The sequence below is a fragment of the Acinonyx jubatus genome, chromosome D1 (assembly GCF_027475565.1).
Source record: "Acinonyx jubatus isolate Ajub_Pintada_27869175 chromosome D1, VMU_Ajub_asm_v1.0, whole genome shotgun sequence".
NCBI classification, from domain to species: Eukaryota; Metazoa; Chordata; class Mammalia; order Carnivora; family Felidae; genus Acinonyx; species Acinonyx jubatus.
In genome coordinates, this window is record NC_069390.1 from 97,213,531 (window position 1) to 97,241,499 (window position 27,969).

A 27,969-nucleotide genomic window follows, 5' to 3' on the forward strand; every position below is an offset into this window, starting at 1 on the left:
AATACCCTCAGATAGAGATTATTTTCTCTTAAAAAAAACATATCATTAATTTTTAAACTTAGATCCTGTTACATCATCTCAAATCAGCGAGCAGACACCAAAGTATGGGAGAGTCAAGAGTCTAATAAACATTCATTTTATAATACTCTTTATTTGATTCAAGAATCTTCCTTCTTTGTGTACACTGGAATGTTATATTCCCTATGTATTTTACAGGGTTACAAAACGTCTTTCATTTTAAATATTACCCCAAAAGTAATTTCAGAAAAAAAAAAAAAAAAGTTGTGAAACTAAACAGCTTTAAAAAAATCGTATGGACAAGCAACTTTTTCAAACAAAACTGGATTAATAAGATTTCTTGCCTATTTAACTACATGACAGATTTCTTGTCCCAGTCCCCTTCCTCAGAAAAACCTCGTGTGGAAACCAAGCCAGAGATAAGGATTCTTCCCTGATGCAGTTAAGGGAAAGGGAAAGGCCAGAAATTTCTTTGGCAATCAATTCCATCCATGGCCATCTGTGTGTGGCTGCTCTGCTTCGAGGACAGCACACTCTTTGCAGGGGAGGCCAGATGTTGTCCCCAGTGGGAGTGGTACTCTCCAGCCAGCTGGAAGCGCAGCAGGTCACCTAGTCACCCACCTCGCCCCCTTCCTGGGGCTACAGCCCAGCAGCTCAGCCAGCACACGAAGTGCGATACTGGGTTAAAAAGCCCAAGTGGGGCTGGCTGATGGAGTCTTCTTCACTGCAAGAGTAATGGGTGAGATGGGCACGAGGACACGCAAGAGAAAAGGCTCAAGGGAGGAAAAGGAAGGACTTCACAGACAGGGAGAGTTGGAAAGGACCGGGTAACGCACAGAACAGCCAAGAGGAAGGAGGTGGTGAAATCGAGGCAATGTGAGTAGATCACAAAGACCATGAGCTCTCACGTTTCAGCTGAAGTACTCAAAATGTAAAGAACTAGAAGCTTGGGTAGCACCGGCAGCAGACATGATTACCTGTGGATGTGAAATCCCTAACCGGACATAACCATTCTCCTCTCAGGCATCTTGAAGCGGGGCTACGCCATTTGAAAGGTGCTTCTCAGCTATCTGTGATAGCGACACAGGTAGGCTTCACAGTACTGTTCTAAACTGGAGGGACAGGACTGGAAGGAAAACAACTTGGCAGAGGAACGGAGGGATGAGTGGATATAGGAAAATGACAAAGGACGTCCGTATCTCTTAACTTCTAGACCTCATGCCCCTTAAGCAGTTCGCCTGAATAGCCTGAAGATCGAGACTTGGTTAGATCAACTGTTTCCGAGAGTGCCGAATATAATGCCTATATACAGATGATCCCAGCACTTGATTGAATGTACAGAAAGAAAAAAAATGAGGGTTAAAGAGTCTGAAGGATCAAAATTTGAAGAGAAAAAGAGGGGAAAAAATAAAAATAAAATGTGAAAGAAAACTTTTTAAACAAAGTACGAAATGTAACTATATTCAGGGATTAAAACAAAGGAGCAACGACTGAGGTGAAGGCAGAGAAGCTGTTTAACTGGGGGTATTCTCTGGAGAGCGTGCTTTCCTGCTGGCCAGTGAAATCTGCCAAAGAAATCAGCAGCCTTTCCCTTTATGTTTGTGTCTTTCTTTGCCAAAGAACGTCTCTGTGACACTTAAACACTGAGGGTGAGTTGAGGGTCCTTGCGCGCAGAGAATCGTGCATTGTACCAGAAAAAAAGGGTCTCCAATGGCTTGTAGATTTGGAAAAAACTCTTCAGCCACTGTTGGCTTCTTCTTTATTAATTTGAAATTTTTCCTTTCTGGTTCCCTCTCCTTGGTATTACAGGATTTCATACTTATCCACTAGGAAAGTGGTCTCTGTGGAAAACCTTACAGGGCTGTTTCCATCTACCTGGGTCACTTTGGTAACCTAGGGAAACAAACAAAGAATAAGGTAAAGCAGGAGGGCAAGTCTCCAAGGTGCCGACTAAATTCTCAGGACAGAATGGATCAAATTCCCTTAAAGCAGCATTAAAAATAACTCAAAAATACTAACAAAGTTCAATTCACAATTGGATCTCACAGCGGCACCCGTCCCCACTGACATGATTAACCGGCTTCCCGCACAGAAAAGACAACTGATGGGATGAGATTAGAGTGAGTGGTTATCAAGTAAAAGATCTAGAATGAGTGGCCATTACCCAGGTCCTGCCCCATAAAACCTATGAAGTTCACAGACATTTTATCAGGTTGATCAATTAATATTTTGACCCCAAATGCAAAATTCTAACTCTTCAACTTTATTTGCTTGACTTGCTGTCAAAGTGTAAGTGGCTCTATCACACGTATTTTCTAGACATGGCTGTGTCCTTCTGTGACATCTCGTCTTTTCCTTTCAATTATAAATGTCTAGTTTAATGAATTACCTGTAACAATAGTGCCTGTAATGGCATCAACATGATGCCTGAACCACTGATTCATATTTTCTAATGAAGTTTTTCAAAAGTTCCCAAACAGGAAAATGTATCCTTTTTTTTTTTTAAGTTGTTTTGTTGTTGTTTTTTTGTTTTGATTTAAGTATAATCTCTATACCCAGCGTGGAGCTCAAACTCACGACCCCAAAATCAAGAGTCGCATGCTCCTCCTCCAACTGAGCCAGTCAGGAGGCCTGAAAATGTACCATTTCTATTTAATGTCTTGGGTTCAACCACGTGCTCCCAATATTGATAGCCTTATGCCTATAATTAAGAGTGGAGAGAGAACTGCTTTTTAAAATGATCCAACACAGGAAGGAAACTGCAATCTCCCAAATACTTAGAGGAGAGCCAGAGACCATCTGGGAAGATAAGATAGTGCCACAATAACAAGCAAATCACCAAGTCAGAGGGAACAATGACAATATGAACCGGGCCCTTGTAATGCAACTTCAAAAACTGGAGTAACAAGGAGTTAAAAATAACGATCTAAAGAAACAGCTCGCAAATTTCCTTTGCTTTGCCTATGGAAAGGGCAAAGTTGGTAACAGAATTGGTTGATGATTATCTGTACTAATGAAGGGATGCAGTAACACAAAAAATCCAAATATTGTATCCATTTGTATTAGAATCACTTTTGAGAGGAAGTAATTTTGCCTTCCAAATAAACTTTCCTTCCTTGTGTTCAAACTGAGTGGCATATAAAAAGGATAAGAAAACCTTGGGTTGCATGTTTTGGTAAAAGGTTTTAAAAATATATGAGATTATTTAGAAAAGCAGGAAACTAAGAGATCTAAATCGTGCACAATCTGTAAATACTTTTATATATATTCATATTCAATTCCTTGACCTTGTCCAATCTGGAGAGGAAAACTGAGTTAAAACAGGAGAGGAATTTGACCAAGACCATTCAATGAGAGTCAATAATGTAATCTGCAGTAAGACCAGCTCTTCTGATTTTTTTTTCCTGATTTTTTTTTTTTTTAACCTAAGTTCTAGGTCCAATGTAAGACTTGAACTCACAACCCCAAGATCAACAGCCGCATGCTCTACTGACTAAGCCAGCCAGGCACGCGCCCAACTTTTCTGATTTTTGATCCCATGCTGCCTATCTGGCATCTGTCCCACCACTTTCCCCGTTACGTGCTATTAAAAGGTGGTACCTGTATGTTACAGTAGTTTCTTTTGGAGATGAAAGAGACTTGAACAGGGAAGAAATCATTGGGCTGCCCAGCAATGCTGAATTCGAGGCTGCCACTCTTATTTTTGGCATCAATCACTGGCAGGCACCACTCCAAGGTATTTCGTCGACTGTCATGTCGATACTCGCCATCAATCTCGCCAATCACCGGTGCGCCGACACCGGATCTGTCATGAGAAACACCTGTGTCACATTAGCTGTCCAGAGCTGGAAGAATTCTGCCAAGGAAAACCAGCCCCGAATTTGATTATGCTCCTCAAATTCTGCCCACTTTATATGATCCTTGAAAAAAAAAAACGAGGTTCCCTAATAACTGCAAGGATCAGTCTTAGCACCTTGGCCAAAGGGTCCCACTCACTGCCTTTTATAGATATGGATACATGCAACCATGGGTAATTGGCAGATATATCCGTGGGCTGCTCCAACTTGTGGATCAGATCTGAAGCTAGCAGGGGACTGAGACTGATGAACATGTGAAGGGGGGTGTATTTCCAAAAGTCCTGCACCAAGGGTCTGTTGCCCTGTCAAGAAAGAATTTTAACATAATGCAGCTCTCTTTATAGGTGACAATGGGGGGAAAACAGGGTGACTGTAGTGGTGGGAAACCTTACACACCATTACGTGGTTATTTAGAAATGGAAATAAATTGTCTTTGAGAAGAGTTTTCAAAAGACCTTAGAACAACAACAAAAAAAAAGACCTTAGAACATTTCAAAACTTGTACTTGACGCCAACAGGTCTGATTTACAATCCAGTAAGCGGACTTTTATTTGATAAGTGAAAACACAATTTCCTCTGCCCAGAATGTGAACGTGACGGGAGAAAAGACACACAGCTGTTCTTTAGTCTGCAAGAGAACCAGGGCTAGTTAGGATGTACGCTGTACCCCCAAATGTGGCTGATCGGCAGTGTCACCCCTCCTACACATTCTAAATTTACCATCTTTTAATTCGCCAATGACATTAAATGCTTGTATTAGGGACACAGTAAATAAGGAAGACAAACATTTTAAGGGCGATACAACATGATCAGCTCTTCCCTATCCATTTTATGGTCCCAGTTGTATATATGTTTCTTCCTCTGCTCTTGTTCCGATTCCGATTCCGATCTCTAAAATCGAATCAGTTCTAGACAACAGAGTGAAATGTTGTGTAAGGGTCTTTTCTGGAGACTACTGCAAAACTGAACTAAGACACAGGAAACCACCATAACCACAATTATAGGGTAGATGGAGAGGCCTAAAAATTGTGGCATCCTAAAAATAGCGTAGTAAAACAAATCTTGACAAAACAAAACCCACACCTGTCACCAACGCCCAACCCCTACAATGGTTCAAGGTAGCCATCTATTGTTCTAAAAGAATAACCATGCTGTGAAGAATAAGATAGTTACTCCAATAAAGAAGAGATTGGTAATAAAGCATACTTTTTATTTTTTAAATTTTTAAAAAAATGTTTGAGAGAAGATGAGAAGGAGTGGGGGAAGGGCAGAGAGACAGGGAGACAGAGAATCCCAAGCAGTTTCCACATTGTTAGCACAGAGCCCCATTCAGGGCTCGATCCCATGAACTGAGAGGTCATGACCTGAGCCAAAGTCAAGAGTTGGACACTTAACCTACTGAGCCACTCAGGTGCCCCAAGCATATTTTTTTTTATGGAAAAATAAGAATGACTAAAAACCAGGGGCGCCTGGATAGCTGAGTCAGTTGAGTGTCCAACTTTGGCTCAGGTCATGATCTCACAGTTCTTAGGTTTGAGCCCTGCATCAGGTTTGGGCTGACAGCTCAGAGCCTGGAGCCTGCTTCAGATTCTGTGTCTCCCTCTCTCTCTGTCCCTCTACCACTTGTGCTCTGCCTCTCTCTCATAAATAAATATTAAAAAAAAATTTTTTTTTAAATCCTTCCATTTAAAAAGAATGATTAAAAACCTGACCTGGCCACATAAATGTCTGTAGGACATCAAAAAGGAAACAAAACTACAAATTAAATTAGTACCATTTTCTCTGCAATAATAACAATATAACAATAAAAATACATTAAGAATATGCTTATTAGGTATAATGACACCCAATACTTAATCACGGGAGGTAGGTACTGAGAGGAAGAGGAGAGGGGCTAGGAATTCATTGGTGATATAATAGCACACACTCAATGGAAGTGAGTGCTAGTGAGATTAACTTGAGGGAGAGAATATTTCTAGATGATCCTGGAAAGTAGGCCATTTAAGCACAGAACAAAAACTTATTGGAACTGATTTTCTAGGGGTGATGGATATTATCATTATCTTTATTGTGGTGATGGTTTCACAGGTGTCTATGTGTCAAAACTTATCAAATTGTACAATTTAAATATGTGTAGTTTGTGGTAGGTCAACTAAACCACAATAAAACCGTTAGGAAATTCACTAAAACTAATGTAGATATGTATTGCAGCAAGAATAGTTCCCTTGAAAATGTACTCTCAGGGCACCCCAGTGGCTCAGTCGGTTAAGCGTCCGACTTCAGCTCAGGTCATGATTTCACAGCTTGTTGAGTTCAAGTCCCATGTCGGGCTCTGTGCTGACAGCTCAGAGCCTGAAGCCTCCTTCAGATTCTGTGTCTCCATCTCTCTCTGCCCTCCCCGCCCCCTGCCCATGCTCTGTCTCTCTCTCTCTCTCTCTCTCAAAAGTAAATAAACGTTAAAAAAAAGAAAGGAAGGAAGGAAGAAAGAAAGAAAGAAAAAATGTACTCTCATCTTTAAATTTTTTTTTTCAACGTTTTTATTTATTTTTGGGACAGAGAGAGACAGAGCATGAACGGGGGAGGGGCAGACAGAGAGGGAGACACAGAATCGGAAACAGGCTCCAGGCTCCAAGCCATCCGCCCAGAGCCTGACGCGGGGCTTGAACTCATGGACCGCAAGATCGTGACCTGGCTGAGGTCGGACGCTTAACCGACTGAGCCACCCAGGCGCCCCTGTACTCTCATCTTTAGCTGAAAGTTTAGAGAGCAAAGTGAAGATTCAGTCAGATTTAATTTCTTTGAGTAGCAAACAAAACTGAGAATGGTTTTTGACAGGGAACTGGCTCCTCCTTCTGGAAGTCTTCATTACTACAGGAACAAACAGGCCCAACATCTGAAAACACAGCTCTAGAACTACAACTGGCTGTTTGAGTTGGTTTTAAAACCGTAAATCCACTCCTTTTAACGTGTACAGCTCCGTGCACTTTGACTATGTAATCTCGTAAGCACTATCACAATCAAGTCAGAGAACATTTCCATCATCCTCAAAAGTTCTCTTGTGCCCTGTTAGTCAACTGCCTTCCTCTCTATCTCCTGACTTCTGTTCTAGGAGTATGACACATTTTCACAATGTCCGATAAGTGGAACCGTATAGTATCGATTTGTATCTGGTTTCTTTTACAACTGATCTTTTTAGGAAGCAGATTTTTATGATGGATAGCCAACTGAGTGCTGCCTCCAAAACAAGTTCCGAAAGGTTAGTTCTAGAAGCCCAGCACAGAAAAACTGATTATGTCGGGGACACCACTTACGGGAGTGGGATGGTGATAATCACATCATTCAGTTCTAAATGATCTTCTTGCAGCTCATATTCTATGTTGACATCACAGCCATTTCCACTCTCTGAAGGCCAGCAATTAACTGAGAAGAAAAGCAAAGCAGGAATACTCAAATACTAAAAGGAGAGTGGAGAAAAGTTAAGACGGCAAATCAAAACTGACAGCTGCAGGCCTTAAATATCCTAACATAAACTATTATAAATAACAGTTTCAAAAGTAAAGCTATTAAAAATGAAAGCTCATGATTAACATACACAAAACCCAGCACTAAGTCCATTTTGAAAGAAGGTCATTTTGTCAAAAAAGCATTCTGCTGTGGCAATGAATGTAGAGTGTACAAGCCAGGGCTATTTGTGGTTCTCAGTGTGGACTAGTTTAGTGGGACTGACCAGAAGCACTTACTTGTCAGTGGAATAAAAGATTCTTCTGTGGTTTGTAGCCTCCACTTTAGTACCCCTACGTCACTGTTGACTGGGAACGACTTCTCTGGATTCTTCAAGCCAATTAGAGATTCTGCAGTGAAAAGTTTTTTATCCACATTTGGATGGGTCTAAAATAAGAAGGAAAAGAAAACTTCTGAGTTTCAGGCATTATGAGACAGGAAATAGGGGTGCCTGGTGGCTTAGTCGGTTAAGCGTCCAACTCTCGATTTCAACTGAGGTCATGATCTCACAGTTCTTGAGACTGAGCTTTCAGCCAGAGCCTGTGTCTCTGCTTTCAGCCAGAGCCTGCTTGGGATCCTCTCTCTCCCTCTCTTTCTGCCCCTCCCCCACTCATGCTCATTTTCTCTTTCAAAATAATAAACATGAAAAAAAAAAACGCCAGAAATTTATGTTAAAAAAAAAAAAAAAGAAAAGAAATTCCTTCTGGTCTTACATGGCCCATAATCTAAATATCTAAGATAGAATACCATGGGGCACCTGGCCAGGCCAGTTGGTGGAGCATGCAACTCTTGATCTCAGGGTTGTGAGTTCAAGCCCTTAATAGAAGAGAAGAGAATAGGAGTACCTAAAAAATGCCAATTCCTTTTGATTTGAAGAAAAATTTCCCTTCTTTGAAGAATTTTAAAAAGATTTAAGACATTTTAAAAGTAATAATTAAAATAATTTCAAGTCTAAACTATTTTGTTTGTAATTGAACAAGTTAATAACTTTGTAATTGAAAAAAGTTAAATACATTCAACCAAGTCCTTTCTAAAAATACTTCACAGGAAGCAACATCATGGGAGAGCCAGGCAAGCCAAGTAGAAGACTAAGGTTAGATGCTGATCAGTTGCCAGGGTCAGACAGGAGTCCTGGCCTTATAGTCAGCAGGCAGGAGAAGGAAAAGTTCTGTTGCAAGGTTAGCTGCAATCTTGCCAAGAGCACTCAAGTTGTTAAAATTCAGGCCATGTAAGATGGACTACAGAAATCATATTAATGGGGCGCCTGAATAGCGCAGTCAGTTAAATATCCAACTCTTGATTCTGACTCAGGTCATGATCTCAGAGTTTGCAGAGTTTGATGCCCCGCATGGGCTCTGTGCTGACAGTGCCAGAGCCTGCTTGAGATTCTCCCTCTTTCTCTGCCCCTCCCCGGCTCACACTCTCAGTCTCTCTCAAAAAATAAATAAATAAACTTTTAAAAGAAATCAGGGGCACCTGGGTGGCTCAGTCGGTTAAGTGTCCGACATCAGCTCAGGTCACGATCTCAATTTGTGGGTTCGAGCCCCACGTCGGGCTCTGTGCTGACAGCTCAGAGCCTGGAGCCTGCTTCGGATTCTGTGTCTCCCTCTCTCTCTGCCCCTCCCCCCAAAATAAATAAATATATAGTATAAAAAAAAGAAAAAAGAAATGTTTTCTGTGTTCTATGGTTCAAAGGAGAAACTCCAGTTGACTCCCTTATCCAAAACCTCTCCACACCTGTAGCTGCACCCCCTTCTTATCTTCATTCTCTACATGAAGACGAATTCGGCCAAACTTATCGTCTGAGATCCTAAGCATGATCATGCCATGCAACTCCATATTCTGCAATCCTCCATCTCGGCCACAGGTGAGTGTGATCTTTTCCTCAATCTTCATGTGCACACTGTAGGGAAAAAGTAATAAAATCTGTTCATAAAAGCAGGAACCAGAATTCCCTTTCTCCAGGGTTTAATGGTAATGAGCCATCAACAACTTATTTTAAGGTGCTACTGCTGTACGTACAAAATTTAAAGCACTAGATTCAGCCCACAAAGTCTCATCTGTGCAAACAATGTCATTCACTAAAGAAAGGGTTATAATGGCAGAAGTATGGAAATAACTCAAGTGTCTATCAGGAGGGAACTGCTTAAACACATAAAGGTACGTCCACAAAAATGAACACTGCTATGAAGAAACGGGGCAACAACTGAAAATGCTTTTCATCTGAAAATAATTTCAACAATGAAAAAAATTAAAATTATACCAGAAATACATTTATACACTTTTTAAATGCTGTTAACGTTTTGCCCCACCGTCTGTTTTATATCATTTGCATACTCTCTACAACTATTATTTGATTTCTTTTCCTGAACCATTTAGAGGCAGATTATACATACCATGGCCCTTTAGCCCTAAACACTTCAGAGTATTGCAAGAATAGGATATTCTCTTACATAACCAAAGTACACATTAACTTCGTAAAGGAACATTGACACTTTGTTTAATCTACCAACCATATGCCAATTTTTTCAGCTGACCTAATAATGTCCTTTAAAGTTGTACAAGATCCAGTTTAGGATAAAGTCTTACATTTAGATGTCACGTCTTTATAGCTTCAAATAAGGATATTCTCATCTCCAAAATAAGTAAGTGAAAAAAGCAACTGGAAAATGTACCTAGTATGTTATTACCACTTACATATAAAAAGAAAAAAATACATATATTTTTATTCATCTACATATAGACTATACTCCTCAGAAGAATACAAGAAGAAACTAATTAATACTAGTTGCCGCTGAAAACACAAACTTGCCTGGCTGGGTGGGAGAAAGACTTTTAATTGTAACACTCTTTGAACCTTTTGAATTTTGAACTATATGAATGTATCACCTAACACAAAAAAATAAGTGAAACAAAAAGCGCTGCCTCTCTGGGTAATTACGAAGTACAAACTATCCATATCCTTTACTACAACTATTTTTAACTGGGTGAACTGCAGAAGCTAAGAAGAATATTCTGGCATCCTATTTTGTTCTCTGTTCCACCACAGAAGTCTTCCCAGAAACAGAGGAATGAGACTCAAGACCACAAAGGAGCGCATCTTCAAATAGCGCAGGGGCCCATGCGTCTTCACAAGAGTCTGCTCCGTGCTCAGCAAGTATTTCATCATTTAGCAAAGAACCTCGAGCCCTCTCTAATACATGACAGTTTCCAGCATCTTTTTAAAATAGTGTCACACACTAAGCAACCACCAGGAATAGCAAAGGAGCTTTAGCGATTTAAGAGATTTATCCCAATGTATCCCTGTTCATTTCATACAGAAAAGGATATACAAAACACTCCTCTTTCATGCACACCTGATAAAAGTATTCTCCCAGACTCATCTTTCACTTGACCCCAAAACCATCAGCAACAGTAGAAGGTCTGGGCTTCAAGACAAGAAATCTGAGTCATGAATATGTGAACTTGGTAACTAAAAATGTTACCAACCAATCCTTAGATCAGAAACAAATCAAAATATTCTATACTGAGTTTAAGTACTGAAAAGGCAAATGAAGTTAATCTGCTATTAAAGATATTTATACATTTCGTATTAAAGATTGGTTCTCCTGAAAGTTTAATTAGAAGAAGACATGCCAAAATACAGTGTAGGGCTGCTACACCTCTAGCTCTCTAATTCAAGTCCACTTTTTTTTTAAATATGGAAGCTTCTCAAATTTACGTGTCATCCTTGCACAGAGGCCATGCTCATCTTCTCTGTACCATTCCCATTTTAGTTTATGTGCTGCCCAAGAGAGCACTAATTCAACTCCACTTTAAGAGACAAGGCACACACTAGGCATGAAGACAAGTTACTTATAAATTTAGCCAGCAGAGTTGATAAAAGGTAAGTTCTAAACTTCATAGGAAATAAATAGCTGAGAGCCACAGTTAAAATCACGGTTAAAAAAAAAAAAAAAAGACCCCGTGCTAAAATCTGGAATATATTCTAAGTCTTTTTTTTTTTTAACACTTTGATTTTATCATTATTTTTTTAATGTTTACTTATCTTGAGAGAGAAGGAGAGAGAGAGCAAGTGAGCGTGAGCAAGGGAGGGGCAGAGAGAGAGGGAGAGAGAAAGAATCCCAAGCAGGGTCCACGCTGTCGTCACAGAACCCAACCCGGAGCTCAATCTCACGAAACATGAGATCAGGACCTGAGCCAAAATCAAGAGTCAGAAGTTTAACCAACTGAGCCAACCAGGTGTCCCTAAAATATATCCTAAGTCTTTTAAATTCTAGAAAAACTAAAAGTCACATAAAGAATTTGTAATGCGCTAAAATAAACATTTTTAAATATATGGTCTGTTCTTACTGAAAAAGTTACTACTCACCTTTCCATATTAATGGGTGGAGCATGCACTTTGGTTGCATCAGAAGTACGCTTGCCCATATTGGAGGACATGATAGTTTCACCTTCAGATTTCAATTTGTCTACAAAATTATCTACTTCCTTCCCTTTGGCTCCAAGTTTCAAAGCCTTGCTGGGGCCTGAAGGCCTAAGTGGAAGAATAAGAAATAACAAAGTAAGAAAAAACATACACATGATTTTTAAAAATTAGTGAATTAGTAACCCCATATCATTGAAGCTTTCCCTAAAGCTGTTAAGAGGCATGTGCAGATCTCAAGGGAAAAATCAAAGTATCCTACGGTTTAGTGGAGAATTAGACTATTCCCTGCCCAAACTGGCAGCCAAGTCACTATTAATATGTAAGCTTCAAGTACCTAAAGAGCAAAGGTACATTTATGTAAGCATGCATGATCAGATGAAAACTTTGTACTTTTCGTCCGGATAAATACACCTGTGCATAAACTGTTGCACATAGTACTTTCAGGTAGTTCAGATTCTCCCTGAAAGCCATTCACACTTACATTAAAAAATGCTCCATAAACAGTTAAATAGCCCTTCTTTCCCAAAATAAGGCAACTCTATGGTATAATTTGTAAAAGAACTCTTTAACACAAAAATTCTCTACCTTCAGATTTCTCCTTTATCCCTTTATTATGTAGCCAATGTAGCCAAATTTAATATTACATCTTACTTCATCAAGTCATTCATAATTTCAACTTGCCAGAAATCAGTTATCACTCCACAACACACACATACAGCCTTCATCTGCCATTCTAGGGTTGCTGGTGATACACTGGACTATACCTGGCTGGTGCAGGTGCCACTTTTGGTTTATCGGTTTCAATGATGGTCTCTGTGATCATGGCAGCTGTGCTGCCTCCAGATACTGCAGAGCTTCCAAATCCTCCAAATCCTGGTGCTTTTTTGCCCTGCCTCTCTGCATCTCTTCGGGCCTGTTGTAATTCCTTTGCTTTACGCCGCATCTCAGCCTTGGCTTCACGTTCTTGAGTCTACACAAAGAGACATCCATGGATGTGGCTTTGAATATAGGAAAATCAAAATACTAAAAGCCTAAAAGAAAGACACACGAACAAGAACTCCCAAAGAAGACCCTATTTACCTCTCTAACTGCTCTGAACACCTTCTCCTCGTGAGAATCCATTTCCGTGAAGGTTCTAATCTGTGCCAGGTTAACATTCTCCCGGTATCCCAGGGCAACGATTTCATCAAAAGCAAAAATTAAATCAAAACAGTGCTCAGATATTTCATTCTCCTCTAAGGCTCGGCAATACTCAGGTATCTAATAGTGGACAGCAATGGAAAAGAGATTTAAGATCTATCAGCATTTATGTTTCCCAAGTCTTATTCTTTAAAGTACACATATTAAAAAAAGTAAAATAAAATACGCAGATTTCAATAATCCTGAATCCCTCTGTTAGATCCTCTACCCTTTCTTTTAAGCAAGACTTTGGCATAAAGTGTGTGTGTGTGTGTGTGTGTATGCGCGCGCGCATGTTGTGTTGTATTGTGTTATATCAGTAAGTCTTATCTGGGGCACCTGGCTGGCTCAGTAGATAGAGCATGCAACTCGATCTTAGGGTTGTTAAGTTTGAGCCCCATGGTGGGTGTAGAGATAACTTAAAAATAAAATCTTAAAAAATAAATAGGGGCGCCTGGGTGGCTTAGGCGAATTAAGCAGCTAACCTTTTTTTTAATGTTTATTTTTATAGAGTGTGTGTGCACACTCTCTCTTAAAATAAATATTTAAATAGATAAATAAATCTTATCTGATAAACATGATCTAAAAATATGGACACACAAGTGTCAGAACCACAAAAACAGATCGAAGCAACCACTTAAGGTCTGTGAAAGGAAAGGTCAGTTTGCACATTCTCTTTTGGGATACTTAGTCTAAGAGGGCACAAAGTGTTTGCTGAATGAATAGGGAAGAAGCTGTAGCAATAAACTGCTGGGGTAGGGGTGGGAGGCATGCGGCATGCAAACTGATAAGTAGCAGCTGCTTTGGGGGATAACAGTTTCATAGAGAAAATTTAAAGCAGAAAACTATAACCCACCATTACAAAAGGACTCTTACCACTCTTGAGAAAAGCCTTAGGGTCTCCAGATCTTCTAAGATGTTACTGTTTTTGGTAGTGATCAGCACCATATACAGTTTCTCCATAGGCTGGTAGACATATCTTACACTCTCTGTTTCAACAAATGTATGCTGTTTTCCAGTGTTCATGAGCTTTGGAAACGCTGCTAACAAGCCCTCAATACGAGTTCGGGTCATCTCCACAAACTGTCGAGAAACAATAGCCTTTCCTGCTTTCGTGCAGACCGCTGCTGCCAACAGCACCTGCCAGGAACATACATGAAGTAAATACAAATTATTTCTTCAAATCTGTTTTCTTAGCATCCTCAGATCTTACACAGAATGCCACACTCAGTCATTCAGTGACGTGACCTTCAAACTCTACTTCATTGTTCTTTTCATTCTAGTATGTAATTCATAAAGTAAAACTACAATAGAGGAAAATGAAACTATCATTCCTATTTTTCAATACCACAGCTTAAGAAAAACTTAGTTAAAAAAAACAAAACACCTTTTTCCAAGTCTCCAAATATGTTTGTTAACAGATTCCCTAGAACTCAGAAACGGACTGCTCTTTGCTTTGGCAGACCCATGAAGAATAGTTAAAAACTTTTTCTAAGAACAGAAATCTCCACAGCAAAACAGGTCTGACCAGGATTAAAGGTTTAAAGGAAGCCCCTTGACCTTTCCTTTCATTTTTACCTAGAACATGGATCCAATCTAGTGAGTCTAAGTTGGATCTTTTGCTCTTTGATTAATAACGTTCCCATCCCACACTATCTTACCTCCAGATATGTAAACAATCTGTAAAATGAGAAACTGAATGACTCAACGTTTTACACAGGTTGTGACACCAATCAATGATCAAGACCTACAGCCTTTTCTCACAGTCTGGCATTCATTAAACAAAACAAAGCACCAAAAGAAGACGAAGAGACCTCAAATGCCATTAGCAGGGGAGTAAGAAAATTAAGCACAGTATTAACCATCTCTACAGTGCAGGAACCCAAGAATTCACAAATACAAGTAACAAAAGGACTATTTACACATTTCAGAAGCCTCAACGCTGGGATACAACATCTGAAATAGCAGTATCCCACTAATCAGACTTTGCAGCTTTACAGAAGCTGCCGAATAAGCGAGCAACTTGAAGAAAAAACAATTTAGTCAATTCAAATATTCCTATAGTCTCAGTACATCAATAGAGTTCTATAACAATTAGATGAGAACACAATGTCCTTATGCACCAAGACTAGGTAATTAGGTTATTTGGGAGATAATTACCATCATGTTTACTTCCAAGCAGCTAGGTGAAAACAATTTATATTAGAGAAGTGTTTGGTCTATAGAGGTTCAGGGGCTCCTGGGTGGCTCAGTCAGTTGAGCGACAAACTCTTGATTTCATCTCAGGTCATGAGATCGAGCCCCATGCTGGGCTCAGGGCTGCTGAGCATGCAGCCTGCATGAGATTCTTTTCTCTCTCTGTCCGTCCCCTGCACACACACATGAGCTCTCTCTCAAAATAAATAAGTAAACATTAAAAAAAAAAAGGTCGGGGGGGGGGGACTTCAAATCTTCATGTTCACTTTAAGAAACTGCCCGGGCCATCAGGGTATGCACTGGAAAAGCCACTAAGTATCTGAATGATGTCATTTACAGAAGCAATCTGTACCACTCTGTCACCACAAAGGTAGAGTTGGTAGGTGTGCCCAAGGCCAACCAGTGGGGCTGGACAAGAGTTGGTGGCCCAAAAAGAATACTGAATTTTTACTGTACATGCTTAAAAATGCACAGAGAAATGCTGAACTTAGGGTTTAGACGTAGATTCTCTGATCACTGAGCACATCCAGGTGAACAAAGCCCCCAAGGTGGGGAGAACTTACAGAGCTCGTGGTCACATCTACCCATACATGAGCTCTCTCTGCCACACTGAGATGATACTTACTGAAAAAGAGGAGACTGTTCCTAAACCAGAAAAGGAGATTGCACAGAAGAAAAAAAAAAAAAAAAAACCAGAAGAAACTGAAGAAACAAAGACTGATGGCCTGGGAGTCAATTCCGTATAAAATAAGTGCAAATATGGGGTGCCTGGGTGGCTCAGTCGGTTGAGCCTCTGACTTCGGCTCAGGTCATTATCTCACAATTTTTGAGTTCAAGCCCCACATCAGGCTCTGAGCTGACAGCTGGGAGCCTGGAGCCTGTTTTGGATTCTGTATCTCCTTCTCTCTCTCTGCCCCTCCCCCACTCATGCTGTCTCTCTCTCTCTCCCCTTCAAAAATAAATAAACATTAAAAACATACACATATATTTTTAAATAAATGTAAATAAAATTTAAAGTAGGGAAAAAATGTTTTTTTAAAAAAATGTCCTAAATCATAAATACCATCAGAAAAAAATCTTGTTTTGTAAATTACTTTTAACAGGATCAAGAAAATATTTTTTTTCAGGGATTTTTATTTTTATTTATTTTTTTCAATATATGAAATTTATTGTCAAATTGGTTTCCATACAACACCCAGTGCTCATCCCAAAAGGTGCCCTCCTCAATACCCATCACCCACTCTCCCCTCTCTTCCACCCCCCATCAACCCTCAGTTTGTTCTCAGTTTTTAAGAGTCTCTTATGCTTTGGCTCTCTCCCACTCTAACCTCTTTTTTTTTTTTTCCTTCCCCTCCCCCATGGGTTTCTGTTAAGTTTCTCAGGATCCACATAAGAGTGAAACCATATGGTATCTGTCTTTTTCTGTATGGCTTATTTCACTTGGCATTAACACTCTCCAGTTCCATCCACATTGCTACAAAGGGCCATATTTCATTCTTTCTCATTGCCACGTAGTACTCCATTGTGTATATAAACCACAATTTCTTTATCCATTCATTAGTTGATGGGCATTTAGGCTCTTTCCATAATTTGGCTATCGTTGAGAGTGCTGCTACAAACATTGGGATACAAGTGCCCCTATGCATCAGTACTCCTGTATCCCTTGGATAAATTCCTAGCAGTGCTACTGCTGGGTCATAGGGTAGATCTATTTTTAATTTTTTGAGGAACCTCCACACTGTTTTCCAGAGTGGCTGCACCAATTTGCATTCCCACCAACAGTGCAAGAGGGTTCCCGTTTCTCCACATCCTCTCCAGCATCTATAGTCTCCTGATTTGTTCATTTTGGCCACTCTGACTGGCGTGAGGTGATATCTGAGTGTGGTTTTGATTTGTATTTCCCTGGTGAGGAATGACGTTGAGCATCTTTTCATGTGCTTGTTGCCCATCCAGATGTCTTCTTTAGAGAAGTGTCTATTCATGTTTTCTGCCCATTTAAAGAAAATATTTTAGATAGAGAGTCACAGAGTATAAAAATTTCCAGTTGATTACTTTAAGAATGGCAGGGGTGTCTGGCTGGCCCAGTCGGTTAAGCGTCCAACTTAGGCTCAGGCATGATCTCACGGTTCAAGAGTTCGAGCCCTGAGTCAAGGCTGACAGTCGGGTGCTGACAGCTCAGAGCCTGGAGCCTGCTTCGGATCCTGTGTCTCCCTCTCTCTCTCTGCTCCTCCCCACCTCACCCCCCTCTCTAAAATAAAACAAGCATTAAATTTTTTTTTAAATGACAAATAATCTAGCTTAAAAGTCCAAAAACAGTTATTTTTCCCCAAATATTTATATATTTTAAAATAAATAGTTTTGCACTCAAAAAAATCTATCTTTCACCAACACTGACCCCTTGGCCTTGGGAGGTTTTTGTCATCACCTACATATGAGGCAAAAAGATATACTGAAGATAGTAAAGGATACCAGAAAAAGAAAAAAAATGCAAAATGATTATGACACATTTCTCAAAGGAAATTATCCATTCCATGTCTTTAACTTTATTTATTTATTTTGGCTATAGATTTTTACTTTTTAATTTGGTTTTATTAAGGTATGATTAACGTATAAAATTGTTAAGATATTTAAAGTGTATATCGTGGCAATTCCATGTCTTTACATTAATCGTGTGAAATAAAGATTTCTTTAAATAAACGGAAGGGTAATTTTTGGTACACAAATAATGCTAATATTTTAATCTCTTTGTAGATGAAACTGACCTAAAATTATTACCAGGTCAAGAGTTATATTTGTACAGAAGGCCAAAACTAAATGTACTCAAGAAATTTGATTTCACATTTTTTTTTTAATTTTTTTAAATGTCTTATTTATTCTTGAGAGAAAGAGAGACAGAGCATGAATGAGGGAGGGGCACAGCAAGAGGGAGACACAGAATCCGAAGCAAACTCCAGGCTCTGAGCTGTCAGTACAGAGCCATGAGATCATGACCTGAGCCAAAGTCAGTGGCTCAACCAACTGAGCCACCCAGGTGCCCGTGATTTCACATTAATTTTTATCATAGGTTCATATTTCAACCATCTACAGATTTCTGGCAAAACAGAATTACTTTTTTCTTTTTCTTTTTTTTTTTTAATTTTAGAGGGAGAGAGAGAGAGCGCGCACAAGTAGGGTAGAAGGGCAGAGGGAGAGAAAGAGAATCTTAAGCAGGTTCCATGCTGTGCACAGAGCCCAACCCAGGGCTCAATCCCATAAGTTACCTGGATCCTGACCTGAGCCGAAATCAAGAGATGGACACTTGGGGCACCTGGGTGACTCAGTCGGTTAAGCATTTGACTTTTGATTTTGGCTCAAGTCATGATCTCACTGTTGGTAGGATTGAGTCTCAAGTTGGGTTCTGCGTTGGCAGCTCGGAACCTGCTTGGGATTCATTCTTTTCTTTCTTTTCTTTCCTTCCTTCCTTTCCTTCCTTTCCTTTCCTTCCTTCCTTCCTTCCTTCCTTCCTTCCTTCCTTCCTTCCTTCCTTCCTTCCTTCCTTCCTTCCCTTCTTTCCTCTCTCTCTCTCTCTCCCCCCCCCTCCTCCCCCCTCATCCTACTCATGCTTTCTCTCTCTCAAAATAAAATAAACATTAAGGAAAAAAAGAGTCCGACACTCTACCAACTGAGACACCCAGGTGGCCCTGGCAAAATAATTAAAAAGATAAAAATTTAGTCACTGTTTCAGCTTACTAATAAGGACAAGCAGGTAAATCTCTGTACTGGTTCACTATTGGTTTACACGCCACATATGTCCAAATAATAATATTTTTGCTCCAAAATGTCCCTCAGAAAAGAGCTGTACTGCATAAAAAACTTGTACATCAATGTTCATAGCAGCATCATTCATAATGATGAAAATAAGCTAAAAAGCGAAAACCCAAAAGTCTATCAACTGATGAATGGATAAACAAAGTGTATATCCATACAATGGAATATTAGTCATAAAAAGAAATGAAGAACATGCTACAACATGGATGAACTTTGAAGATACTGTGCTAAGTGAAAGAAACCAAACATAAAAGGCCACATCTTACATGCTTCCATTTATATGAAACATCCAGAATTGGCAAAACCAGAAACAGAAAGTTGATTAGTGGTTGCCAGGGGCTGGGAAAGGGGAAGTGAGTGACTGCAAATGAGTACAGGGTTTCTCTTTGGGGTTATGAAAATGTTCTAAGTTTAGATAGTGGTGATGGCTGTACAACTTAGTGAATATACTAAAACATCTACTGAATGATATAAATTTAAAAGGCTAAATTTTATGGTATGTGATTTATATCTCAATTAAAAATAAAAAGAAGGGCAGGGGCGCCTGGTTGGCTCAGTAGATAGAGGATGCAGCTCTTGATCTCAGTGTCATGAGTTCAAGCCCCATGTTGGGTATGGAGCCTACTTAAATTAAAATTTAAAAATTAAAAAAAAATTTTTAATTAATAAAACAAAAAGGAGAGCAAACCCACAGATTAAGAGAGACTGAAGAAACCTGTCAACCAATCATAATATATAAATCTTATGTGACTCCTGATTCAAACAACTGTTAAAAAATGTAAGACAACAGGAAAATTTGAACAGTAAAAGAATAGTGAATGATAATAAGGAATTATTGATAATTTTAAAGGTGTGATATATCAATTAAAATATTATACAGAGTGCCTGGTTGGCTCAGTCAGAAAAGTGTGTGACTCTTCATCTCAGAGTTGTGAGTTCGAGGTCACATCAGGTGTACAGATAACTTAAATAAAATTAAAAAAAAAAATGCATCCATTCCACACAGATAGAACTTAGGTAAAAACTAACACCAAAGGCAACACAAAAGGGACAAAGAAACAAAGAAACAAAAGGCAACTTGTAACCAGAAAGGTATATCCTGTGAAGAGGAGCAAGTCACCTCCTTTATTTTTTTTAAATGTTTATTTACTTTGAAAAAAGAGAGAAACAGGAGCAGGGGAGGGGCAGAGAAAGAGAGAGGGGGAGAGAGAATCCCAAGCAGGCTCCGTGCTGTGAGCCCGGAGCCCAACACAGAGCTCTATCTCACCACTGTGAGGTCTTGACCTGAGCATAAATCAAGAGTGGGCCGTTTAACCAACAGAGCCCCCCAGGAACCCCCATCTACTTTGCTTTATTAATTGGGCTTGTCAAAGGCTATTTATAGATTGGTGGTCTCCATTTTAACATTATTATAAAAATAACTAAATGATTATTTATTGAACACCTACTATACACACCAGATGTTCTCCAGGAATACTAAGAGGAAACCGATCAGCATTCTTCCTTCCAAAAGCCTAGTAGGATCTTAAAAGGTCACATCACAAGAAAAACCATTTTGTAAGTAAGTATGGTGAGGGATGTTAACTAGACTTATTGTAATGATCATTTCACAACATATACAAATATTGAATCATCATGCTGTACACCTGAAACTGATATAATGTTATATATCAATTATACCTCAATTTTATTTTATATTTTTAATGTTTATTTATTTTTGAGACACAGAGGGACAGAACATGAGTGGGGGAGGGGCAGAGAGAGAGGGAGACGTAGAATCTAAAGCAGGCTCCATGCTCCAAGCTGTCAGCACAGAGCCTGACACAGGGCTCGACCCCATGAACCATGAAATCGTGACCTGAACCAAAGTCGGACGCTTAGCCGACTGAGCCACCCAGGCGCCCTATTATACCTCAATTTCAGAAAAAAGCCTACAAGGGATAAGACACAAATAAGTGTAATACTGGGCAGAATGTGTTAAGCAACATACTCTGGGATTTCAAAGAGATTACTTCTAGTTGGTAAGATCAGGGATGACTTGGTGAAAGAAACAGCGCTTAAATCATGCTTTGATTAATTGGGGGAAGTTGAGTGTGTAAATATGAACAAACAGTAGAGTAAAACAGTAGGCAGGACCTAAGCAGAAGAGCTCTACTCTGAGACTCTCTTTGAGTCATTCCATTATACAGATACAAGCAAAATAAGGCTTCTGAAGTAGTACCAAAGTGCCCCACACTAAGTATGGCTCTAAACCTTGAAATACCCAAGACACCACAATCAGAGGGACCATGAAGCTGACACAGGTTTCTATTCACTATGTTATTCATGTCACCTCTGGAAGGTATGGTCACCTCTAAACAAGATAAATTTAACCTATTCTAAATTAGCATTCATCTTCTTAAGTGCCTTGACATAATAAAGCTTCCCCTTCATATCAGTGTTCACCAATGTCAAACATTTACTTATTTTTTTGTCAATGTTTATATATTTTTTGTGAAAGCAAGACAGAGAGAGCGAGGGAGGGAGAGAGAGGGGGGGACAGACAGAATCCCAAGCAGGCTCCACGCCGTAAGTGTAGACAGAGCTCAATACAGGGCTCAGTCTCACAAACCATGAAATGATGACCTGGGCCAAAACCAACGGTCAAGACGCTTAAATGACTGGAGCCACCCAGGAGCCCCAACTTTTAACATTTATTAAAATACAGTATACACAACAAGGTAAGTTAATTTTTCTGACTGTAATTTGAGCTGATTTTCTTTGGGGAAGAATGAATAAATATGATTCTCTATGAAGTTGCTTTATTTATTTATTACATTTTTGGAAAAGAACATTTAGACCTAAAAGGACCTTTCAAGAGCCCATGGTGGTTTTATAGATGTAAAAACCGAGGGCCCAAAAGTTAGATGACATCTCCAGGATTGTTGAAAACAAAACAACAACAAAAAAACATTAAGTTGAGCTTCGTCAAACAACCTTTCTCTTAATAATACTTAAGATGGTTTGAGTATATTATCATTTGTGTTTGGATTAAATAACAAGTCTCTTCTACCCAGATTTAACTACATGGATCAGAAAGTTCTTGGAGTAAAGAAACCTAAAGAATTAGTTTCTGTTCTGCCTCTGTCACTAATTATATATTGCATAAGTCACTTAATTGCTTCCCCAAAATAGAGGTTTATATGAAATCTACAGTGCCTTTGCATCTTTGCAATTCTAAAGTTAAGCATTTGAAAATTTTATAGCAACTAAAAGTGTACAATACCCCCACTTTACACCCACCACTCCAGTAGCAATTACTTTGGAACAGTATTTTACATTAATATTAAGCTGCTAAAAGGCAAACTACCTCATCAAAACAAATCATGTGTGTGCAGACAGAGCTGTGTCTGAGATAAGCTGCCATACCATGTCTTCATCCCCACTAGTGATAAAGGTCTGAGAATAACAGGTAGTGATCCACCATAAACACGCACAATTCCCTAAAGAAAAAAAGCTGAAGATTTCCTCGAACCTCTAGATGTTCCATATTCCTCACTCCCAGAACTAGGCAGTCACTTTTTCCTTTGTAAATGACTGCAATGATGTCATATACACATATATGTGATTCATGATATTAAGGCTAGTTTCTACAACTGTCAGAGAGGATCACTTTGCCTTTCCTGTTTGCATGAGGTAATTACAGAGAGAATCAGAGGGATGATTACAATAAAATCTACACCTCATACAAAACCTAAAACTTGAAAGTTACTCAGTGAGAGTTTTAAGCTCATCCCAAGTTTCTTGTAGAGAATGAAAATAAAAGGACATTGTTCTCACTTTCGGCAGTAAAAACTTTCTACTTGAAGAATAAACAGTTGACAAATCAACAGAAACTCAAGAACTTTTTTCTTCTTTGCTGTACTCTCAAACAACAATCAAAAAGATACATAAAGAAAACAAAAGCTGTGCAGCTGCTATGTTATATACAAAGGTAAATAAAAGCAATAATAACACCCTAGTTGGGGACTGTTATTACTATGTAGGATTTCAGTTTCTTCCTCATTATGTGCAGATCATTCACAGGAACCAAAATCTAGCTTTCTAATAACTAATGACTTTTGGAACGGAATGTCATCATTTATATTCAATGTGTCCAGTCTAGTTTACTCATTGCTATCCTGAGTGAATAAAACAGCATTCTGTAAGTAACCAAAGATTTTACAGACTGTTGCTACCATGAGACTTCATATCAAGTTTATGCAATTCTAAATTTATTAAGACAAAGAACGGACCATACTATCTAACAAATGTTAAGAAAATAAGAACATGTTCTCATTAATTTGCAGAAAACTAGAAAGAAGATCTAATCAAAAGATGCCCTTTTCTGTACTTCACTTCATGACAAAGTCATCATAAGCCATTTGTTTCTGCATTTGTTCATTTATTTCCCCTACTAGGACTTCCTAATATGGGACATTTTGCATTAACTTCTTTGCATTAACAAAGGAAATTTATTTTTCAAAAATCAACATTTATTATACCTAAAACTGTCAATACTGTGTGTCAACTTTAAAACTTTGAAAAAAAGAAAAACAGGAAAATGACATACCTACAACCCTCCCACCAACATTTACGTACTGATATCTTTAACTTACTCTGAAATGCATTTAAAAAATTAAAAATTAAAAAAAAAAAAGGTGGAGAGAGGGATGGATGGATGATTAAATGAGCAATAAAATAAACATAGAGAAATGTTAATTATAGAATCTAGCTGCTGATGGGGCGCCTGGCTGGCTCAGTCAGTGGAGCATGAGACTCTTGATCTTGGGGTTGTAAGTTCAAGCCTGCACTGGCTGTACAAATTACTTAAAAATAAAATCTTAAAAAAAAAAAAATGTGGGTGAAATAACTGTGAAGTTATTTCAACTTTCCTAGATGTTTGAAAGTTTTATAATAAAATGCTGAGGAAAAATCATCTTTCAGAAGTTCTGATACAACTTTTAGACAGAATAAATCTTACAAAACGTGACCTATTTGGACATTTCTACTATCTAGGAATCTTTTAGTAAAAGAATAAGACCCAAAAACATTATACAGAAATAATACTTAATAATTTCTTAACACTCAGCAGAGCAGAATATACCGAGATAAGTTTTTCTCCAGAGTACACCAATCTGTGGGTATCTGGCTCTTGCCAAGTCCCATATAATTTTTTAAAATATGCATATTTAAATATGACACAACTGTATGTATATGCACATATTCAAATAACATGCAAAATTTATTTTATGTTTATCATTCAATACCTAAGGCTTTATCATCTCTCAGTTATCAATGAATTAAAAATATTAAGTTCCAGGGCGACTGGGTGTCTCAGTCGGTTGAGCATCCAACTCATGGTATTGGCTCGGGTCACCATCTCACGATTCATGAGTTTGAGCCCCACATCGGGCTCTTCGCTGATGGTGTGGTGCCTGCTTGGAATCTGGTCTCTCCTCCCCTTTGCCCCTCACCTGCTTGTGCTCTCTCATATATTAAGTTCCAAGAACTTTTCAACAAACACGATTTTTGTAAAGACTATCTGTATTTGGTTTATGTACTACAAGACTTTAATTTTGCTATTAAAATTATAATATGCTCTAAAATGCACTAAATACACCCAGGATGTAAACAGCCAAGGAATTTAAGAATCCCTATCCCAATATTGAGCCTCCTAGTGGAAATGAAAAACGGGAGTTTTTGAAACATTTATGTCCAACAGTAAAGTTTATGAGGCAAACCTTCTGGGTGCGATTTATTTGCCTGAAGCTGAAAACAAAAATCCTTCAGTGGTTTAAAAACCAAGCATGAATCCTACCCCTGCACCATGCAAGTTCTCATCTAAAAACGCTGTCAACAGAACTTAATAGGATTGGCACCAAACTATACTGTCACCTCTCAAGTGTGTAGGAAGATGCTTTAAATCAATTAATGAATTAACGGAATAAAAAAAAAATCCTTCAAAAGATTTAAGAGCATAAAGTACACTAAGTCACTAGCTCATCTGGAACCAAAGAATTTCTCCTACTTCATAAATATCCACAAACTGATAAAGCCAAGATTTCGTGCTGTCAGCACTGTTTTGTCCCATCCTCAAACACATTAATCTTCTCCGTCTCTACAATAGATGAGAACATGAAGATCACGCATCTGAAGGCAAGGAACATCTGAAGAAGGGTGCAACCCCTTCTTGTCCCCACCCCGTGAGAGTTCCGATTACGATGTGCCACCTACACATTTTACTTCGGTAAGTTCCTTGAAAACAGAAAGCCTGTGTTCTTTATTACTCGCTCACATCTCCCTAACGCCCCATACACGGCATGTACTGGGTAACACTGACAAACGGACACACCTAAATTCTGTAGAAGTAGCGAAAGGTTTCAGGGACACCTGGGTCCTACAAACTAACGTCACAAGTTCCTCCTTCCTGTTCCATCTTCCTTTCGAACTTTCCTCTATTTCCCCCTTCCGAACAAACAAAAGAAGTCCTGAACACCAATGGGTTTGGATTCCGAGTATCAAGGGCCTACCAAACCCCGGGGATGAGAGGAGAGCCGATTACCGAAGAAAGGGAGCCCCCCCCCCCCCAAGAGGAGACCAGCCTGCAGAGCCCGGCCGCCAGGGAACCCTCTGGACACTAGCACCGAGGTCTGCAGCGAGACGGTCTAAGCCACTCCACTACGCGGTTCTCGAACAGCAACACCCCGGGCCCAGAAGAGGAGGGTGCCCAGCCGGGCAGGGAGAAGGGGTGTGGGCGCAACGGGAAAGGGACTGCAGGCAGGTCCGTCGGATCTCCTGGGAGGTCGGGCACAGGGCAGGGAAGTCCACACGGCTCCCCGAGCCCCGAGGGAAGTGTCCGGCTCCAGGCCCTCTGGGCGGGACTCCTCTGGCCCCAGCACCAGGCCGTCTGGCAGGGACAACGGGCAAGGGAAGCAAGCAGACCCCGGCAATCCGGACCGGCTCGGATCTTACCATGGTGAGGACGGTGATGGGGCTCACTCGCGCTTCCGGCTCCACTGGGGCTGGGGTCAGGGGAAGGGGAGCACCGGCCGCTCCGGACCTGCCGCCCCCCTGTCAGGAGCCGCTGCCGCTTCGCCTCTTGCCAAGATGGCGGCCTCGAGCCACGTCTCCAACCGGAAATGGCGCGGGTCAAAGGGCGGAGGGCGGGGCGCCGTGGGGTGGGGATGTGCAGTACCCGGCTGCTGGGCAGGTTTTGCCAAGGAGGTATAGGAGGCTCACGCTACAGCTCCGAAAGCTCCTGTTTTCTGTGCTTTCACAGATTGTCAGCGCGTTCGCTTAATTAGCAACACCTCTTACAGTTTATAAAGCTCTCGCAGCCACCGTATTATTTAATATACAAACTAACTGGTTGTGCATAAGGGACTAGTATTCAGAATATATAAAGAACTCTTAGAACTCAGTAATAAAAATATGAGCTCATTTAAAAATGGGGACAATCCGGGTACCTGTCTGGCTCAGTGCAAAGAGCATGCGGTTCTTGATCCTGGGGTTGTGAGCAGGAGCCCCACACTGGGTGTAGAAATGAGTTACAAATAAATAAATAAGGTAAATAAAAATGGGCGAACTAGACAAGTCTCCACAGAAGACAAAAAGGGGTGCCTGGGTGGCTCAGTCAGTTGAGCTTCTGACTCTTGATTTCGGCTCAAGTCATGATCTCAGGATGGTGGGATCGAGCCCCATGTCAGGCTCTGTACTGACAGTAAAGGGCCTGCTTAGGATTCTCTTCCTCCACCCCTCCCCTGCTTGTGTTGTCTTTCTCTCTCTCCCTCCCTCCCTCTCTCTCTCTCTCTCTCTCTGTCTCAAAAATAAACAAACTTTAATAAAAGGTAAAAAAGATATACAAATGACCAATAAGCACACAAAAAGATGCTCAACATCCTTAGTTCTTAGGAAAATGCAAATCAAAATCACAATGAGATACCATTTCACACCAAGATGGCTATAACAATAAGTGTTGGTGAGAATGTGAAGAAATTAAAACCCTCTCCCAATGCTGGTGGAAATGTAAAATAGTGCAGATGCTTTGGAAAAAGAGTTTGGCGGTTTCTCAAAAATTAAACAGAGTTACCATATGATCCATCAATTTCACTCCTTGGTACATACCCAAGAGAATTAAAAACATATGTTCATACAAAAATTTGTACACTGATGTTCCTAGAAGCATCATTCATAATAGCCAAAAAGTGGAAACAATGCAAATGTCCATCAATAGATGAATGAATAACAAAATGTGTCATATTAGTCATAAAAAGATAATGATACATGATCAACATGGATGAACCTGTTAAGTAAAGGAAACCAGTAACAAAACACCATAGCTTATGTTGGAAGACTTGCTCTGAACCTGTTCATTCCATTTATAGGATATGTCCAGGGTCGGCAAGTCCATAGAGGTAGAAAGTGGCGTTGCAAGGGATTAGGAGAGGGAAGAAATGGGGAGGGAGGTTTGTTCTTTAAAGTGATGAAAATGTTTTGGAATTAGAGATGGTGGTTACACAATCTTGTGATGATACTAAAAACTAGATTGTACACTTTAAAAGGGTGAATGTTTATGGTTTGTAAGTTGTATCTTTATTTTGTTTATTTTTATTTTTTAATGTTTATTTATTTTTGAGAGAGAGGGCACGAGCAGAGGAGGGGCAGAGACAGAGGGAGACAGAGCATCTGAGCACAGAGCCTGATGCAGGGCTCAAACTCATGAACTGTGAGATCATGACCTGAGCCGAAGTCACACACTCAACTGACTGAACCACCCAGGTCGCCCTGAGATTTTATTTTTCAATAAACATGGGGTTTGAACTTACAACCCCAAGACCAAGAGATCAAGAGTCATATGCTTTACCGACTGAGCTAGCCATGTACCCCTAAATCATATCTTTTTAAAAAGTGTTGTGTCGACTTTGGCTCAGGTCATGATCTCACAGTTCATGGGTTTGATCC

General features: G+C 39.8%; 1 protein-coding gene and 1 non-coding gene across 2 annotated transcripts; both read right to left on the reverse strand.

Annotated features, from left to right (window-relative positions):
* Nucleotides 1–131: 131 nt before the first annotated feature.
* On the reverse strand, nucleotides 132–26,139 carry ARCN1 (archain 1). The gene is made up of 10 exons (XM_027036652.2): nucleotides 25,981–26,139; nucleotides 13,861–14,124; nucleotides 12,886–13,065; nucleotides 12,570–12,775; nucleotides 11,749–11,913; nucleotides 9,114–9,279; nucleotides 7,616–7,763; nucleotides 7,187–7,295; nucleotides 3,619–3,823; nucleotides 132–1,911 (listed from the first exon to the last, which is right to left on the reverse strand). The coding sequence occupies exons 1-10, from the start codon at nucleotides 25,981–25,983 to the stop codon at nucleotides 1,822–1,824; spliced, it is 1,536 nt and encodes a 511-aa protein (XP_026892453.1). The 5' UTR covers nucleotides 25,984–26,139; the 3' UTR covers nucleotides 132–1,821.
* LOC113593272 (U6 spliceosomal RNA) lies at nucleotides 11,070–11,176 on the reverse strand. Its single transcript, XR_003413363.1, has one exon. It is a non-coding gene; the product is annotated as a U6 spliceosomal RNA (small nuclear RNA).
* Nucleotides 26,140–27,969: the final 1,830 nt, after the last annotated feature.

Excerpts from the sequence above, each read along its gene's own strand:
- ARCN1 (XM_027036652.2), bottom strand. Across the intron at positions 11,914-12,569 it reads GTGGCACCTGCACCAGCCAG|GCCTTCAGGCCCCAGCAAGG; the intron begins GTATAGTCCAGT and ends TCTTCCACTTAG. Across the intron at positions 7,296-7,615 it reads ATCTTTTATTCCACTGACAA|TTAATTGCTGGCCTTCAGAG; the intron begins GTAAGTGCTTCT and ends TTTTCTTCTCAG.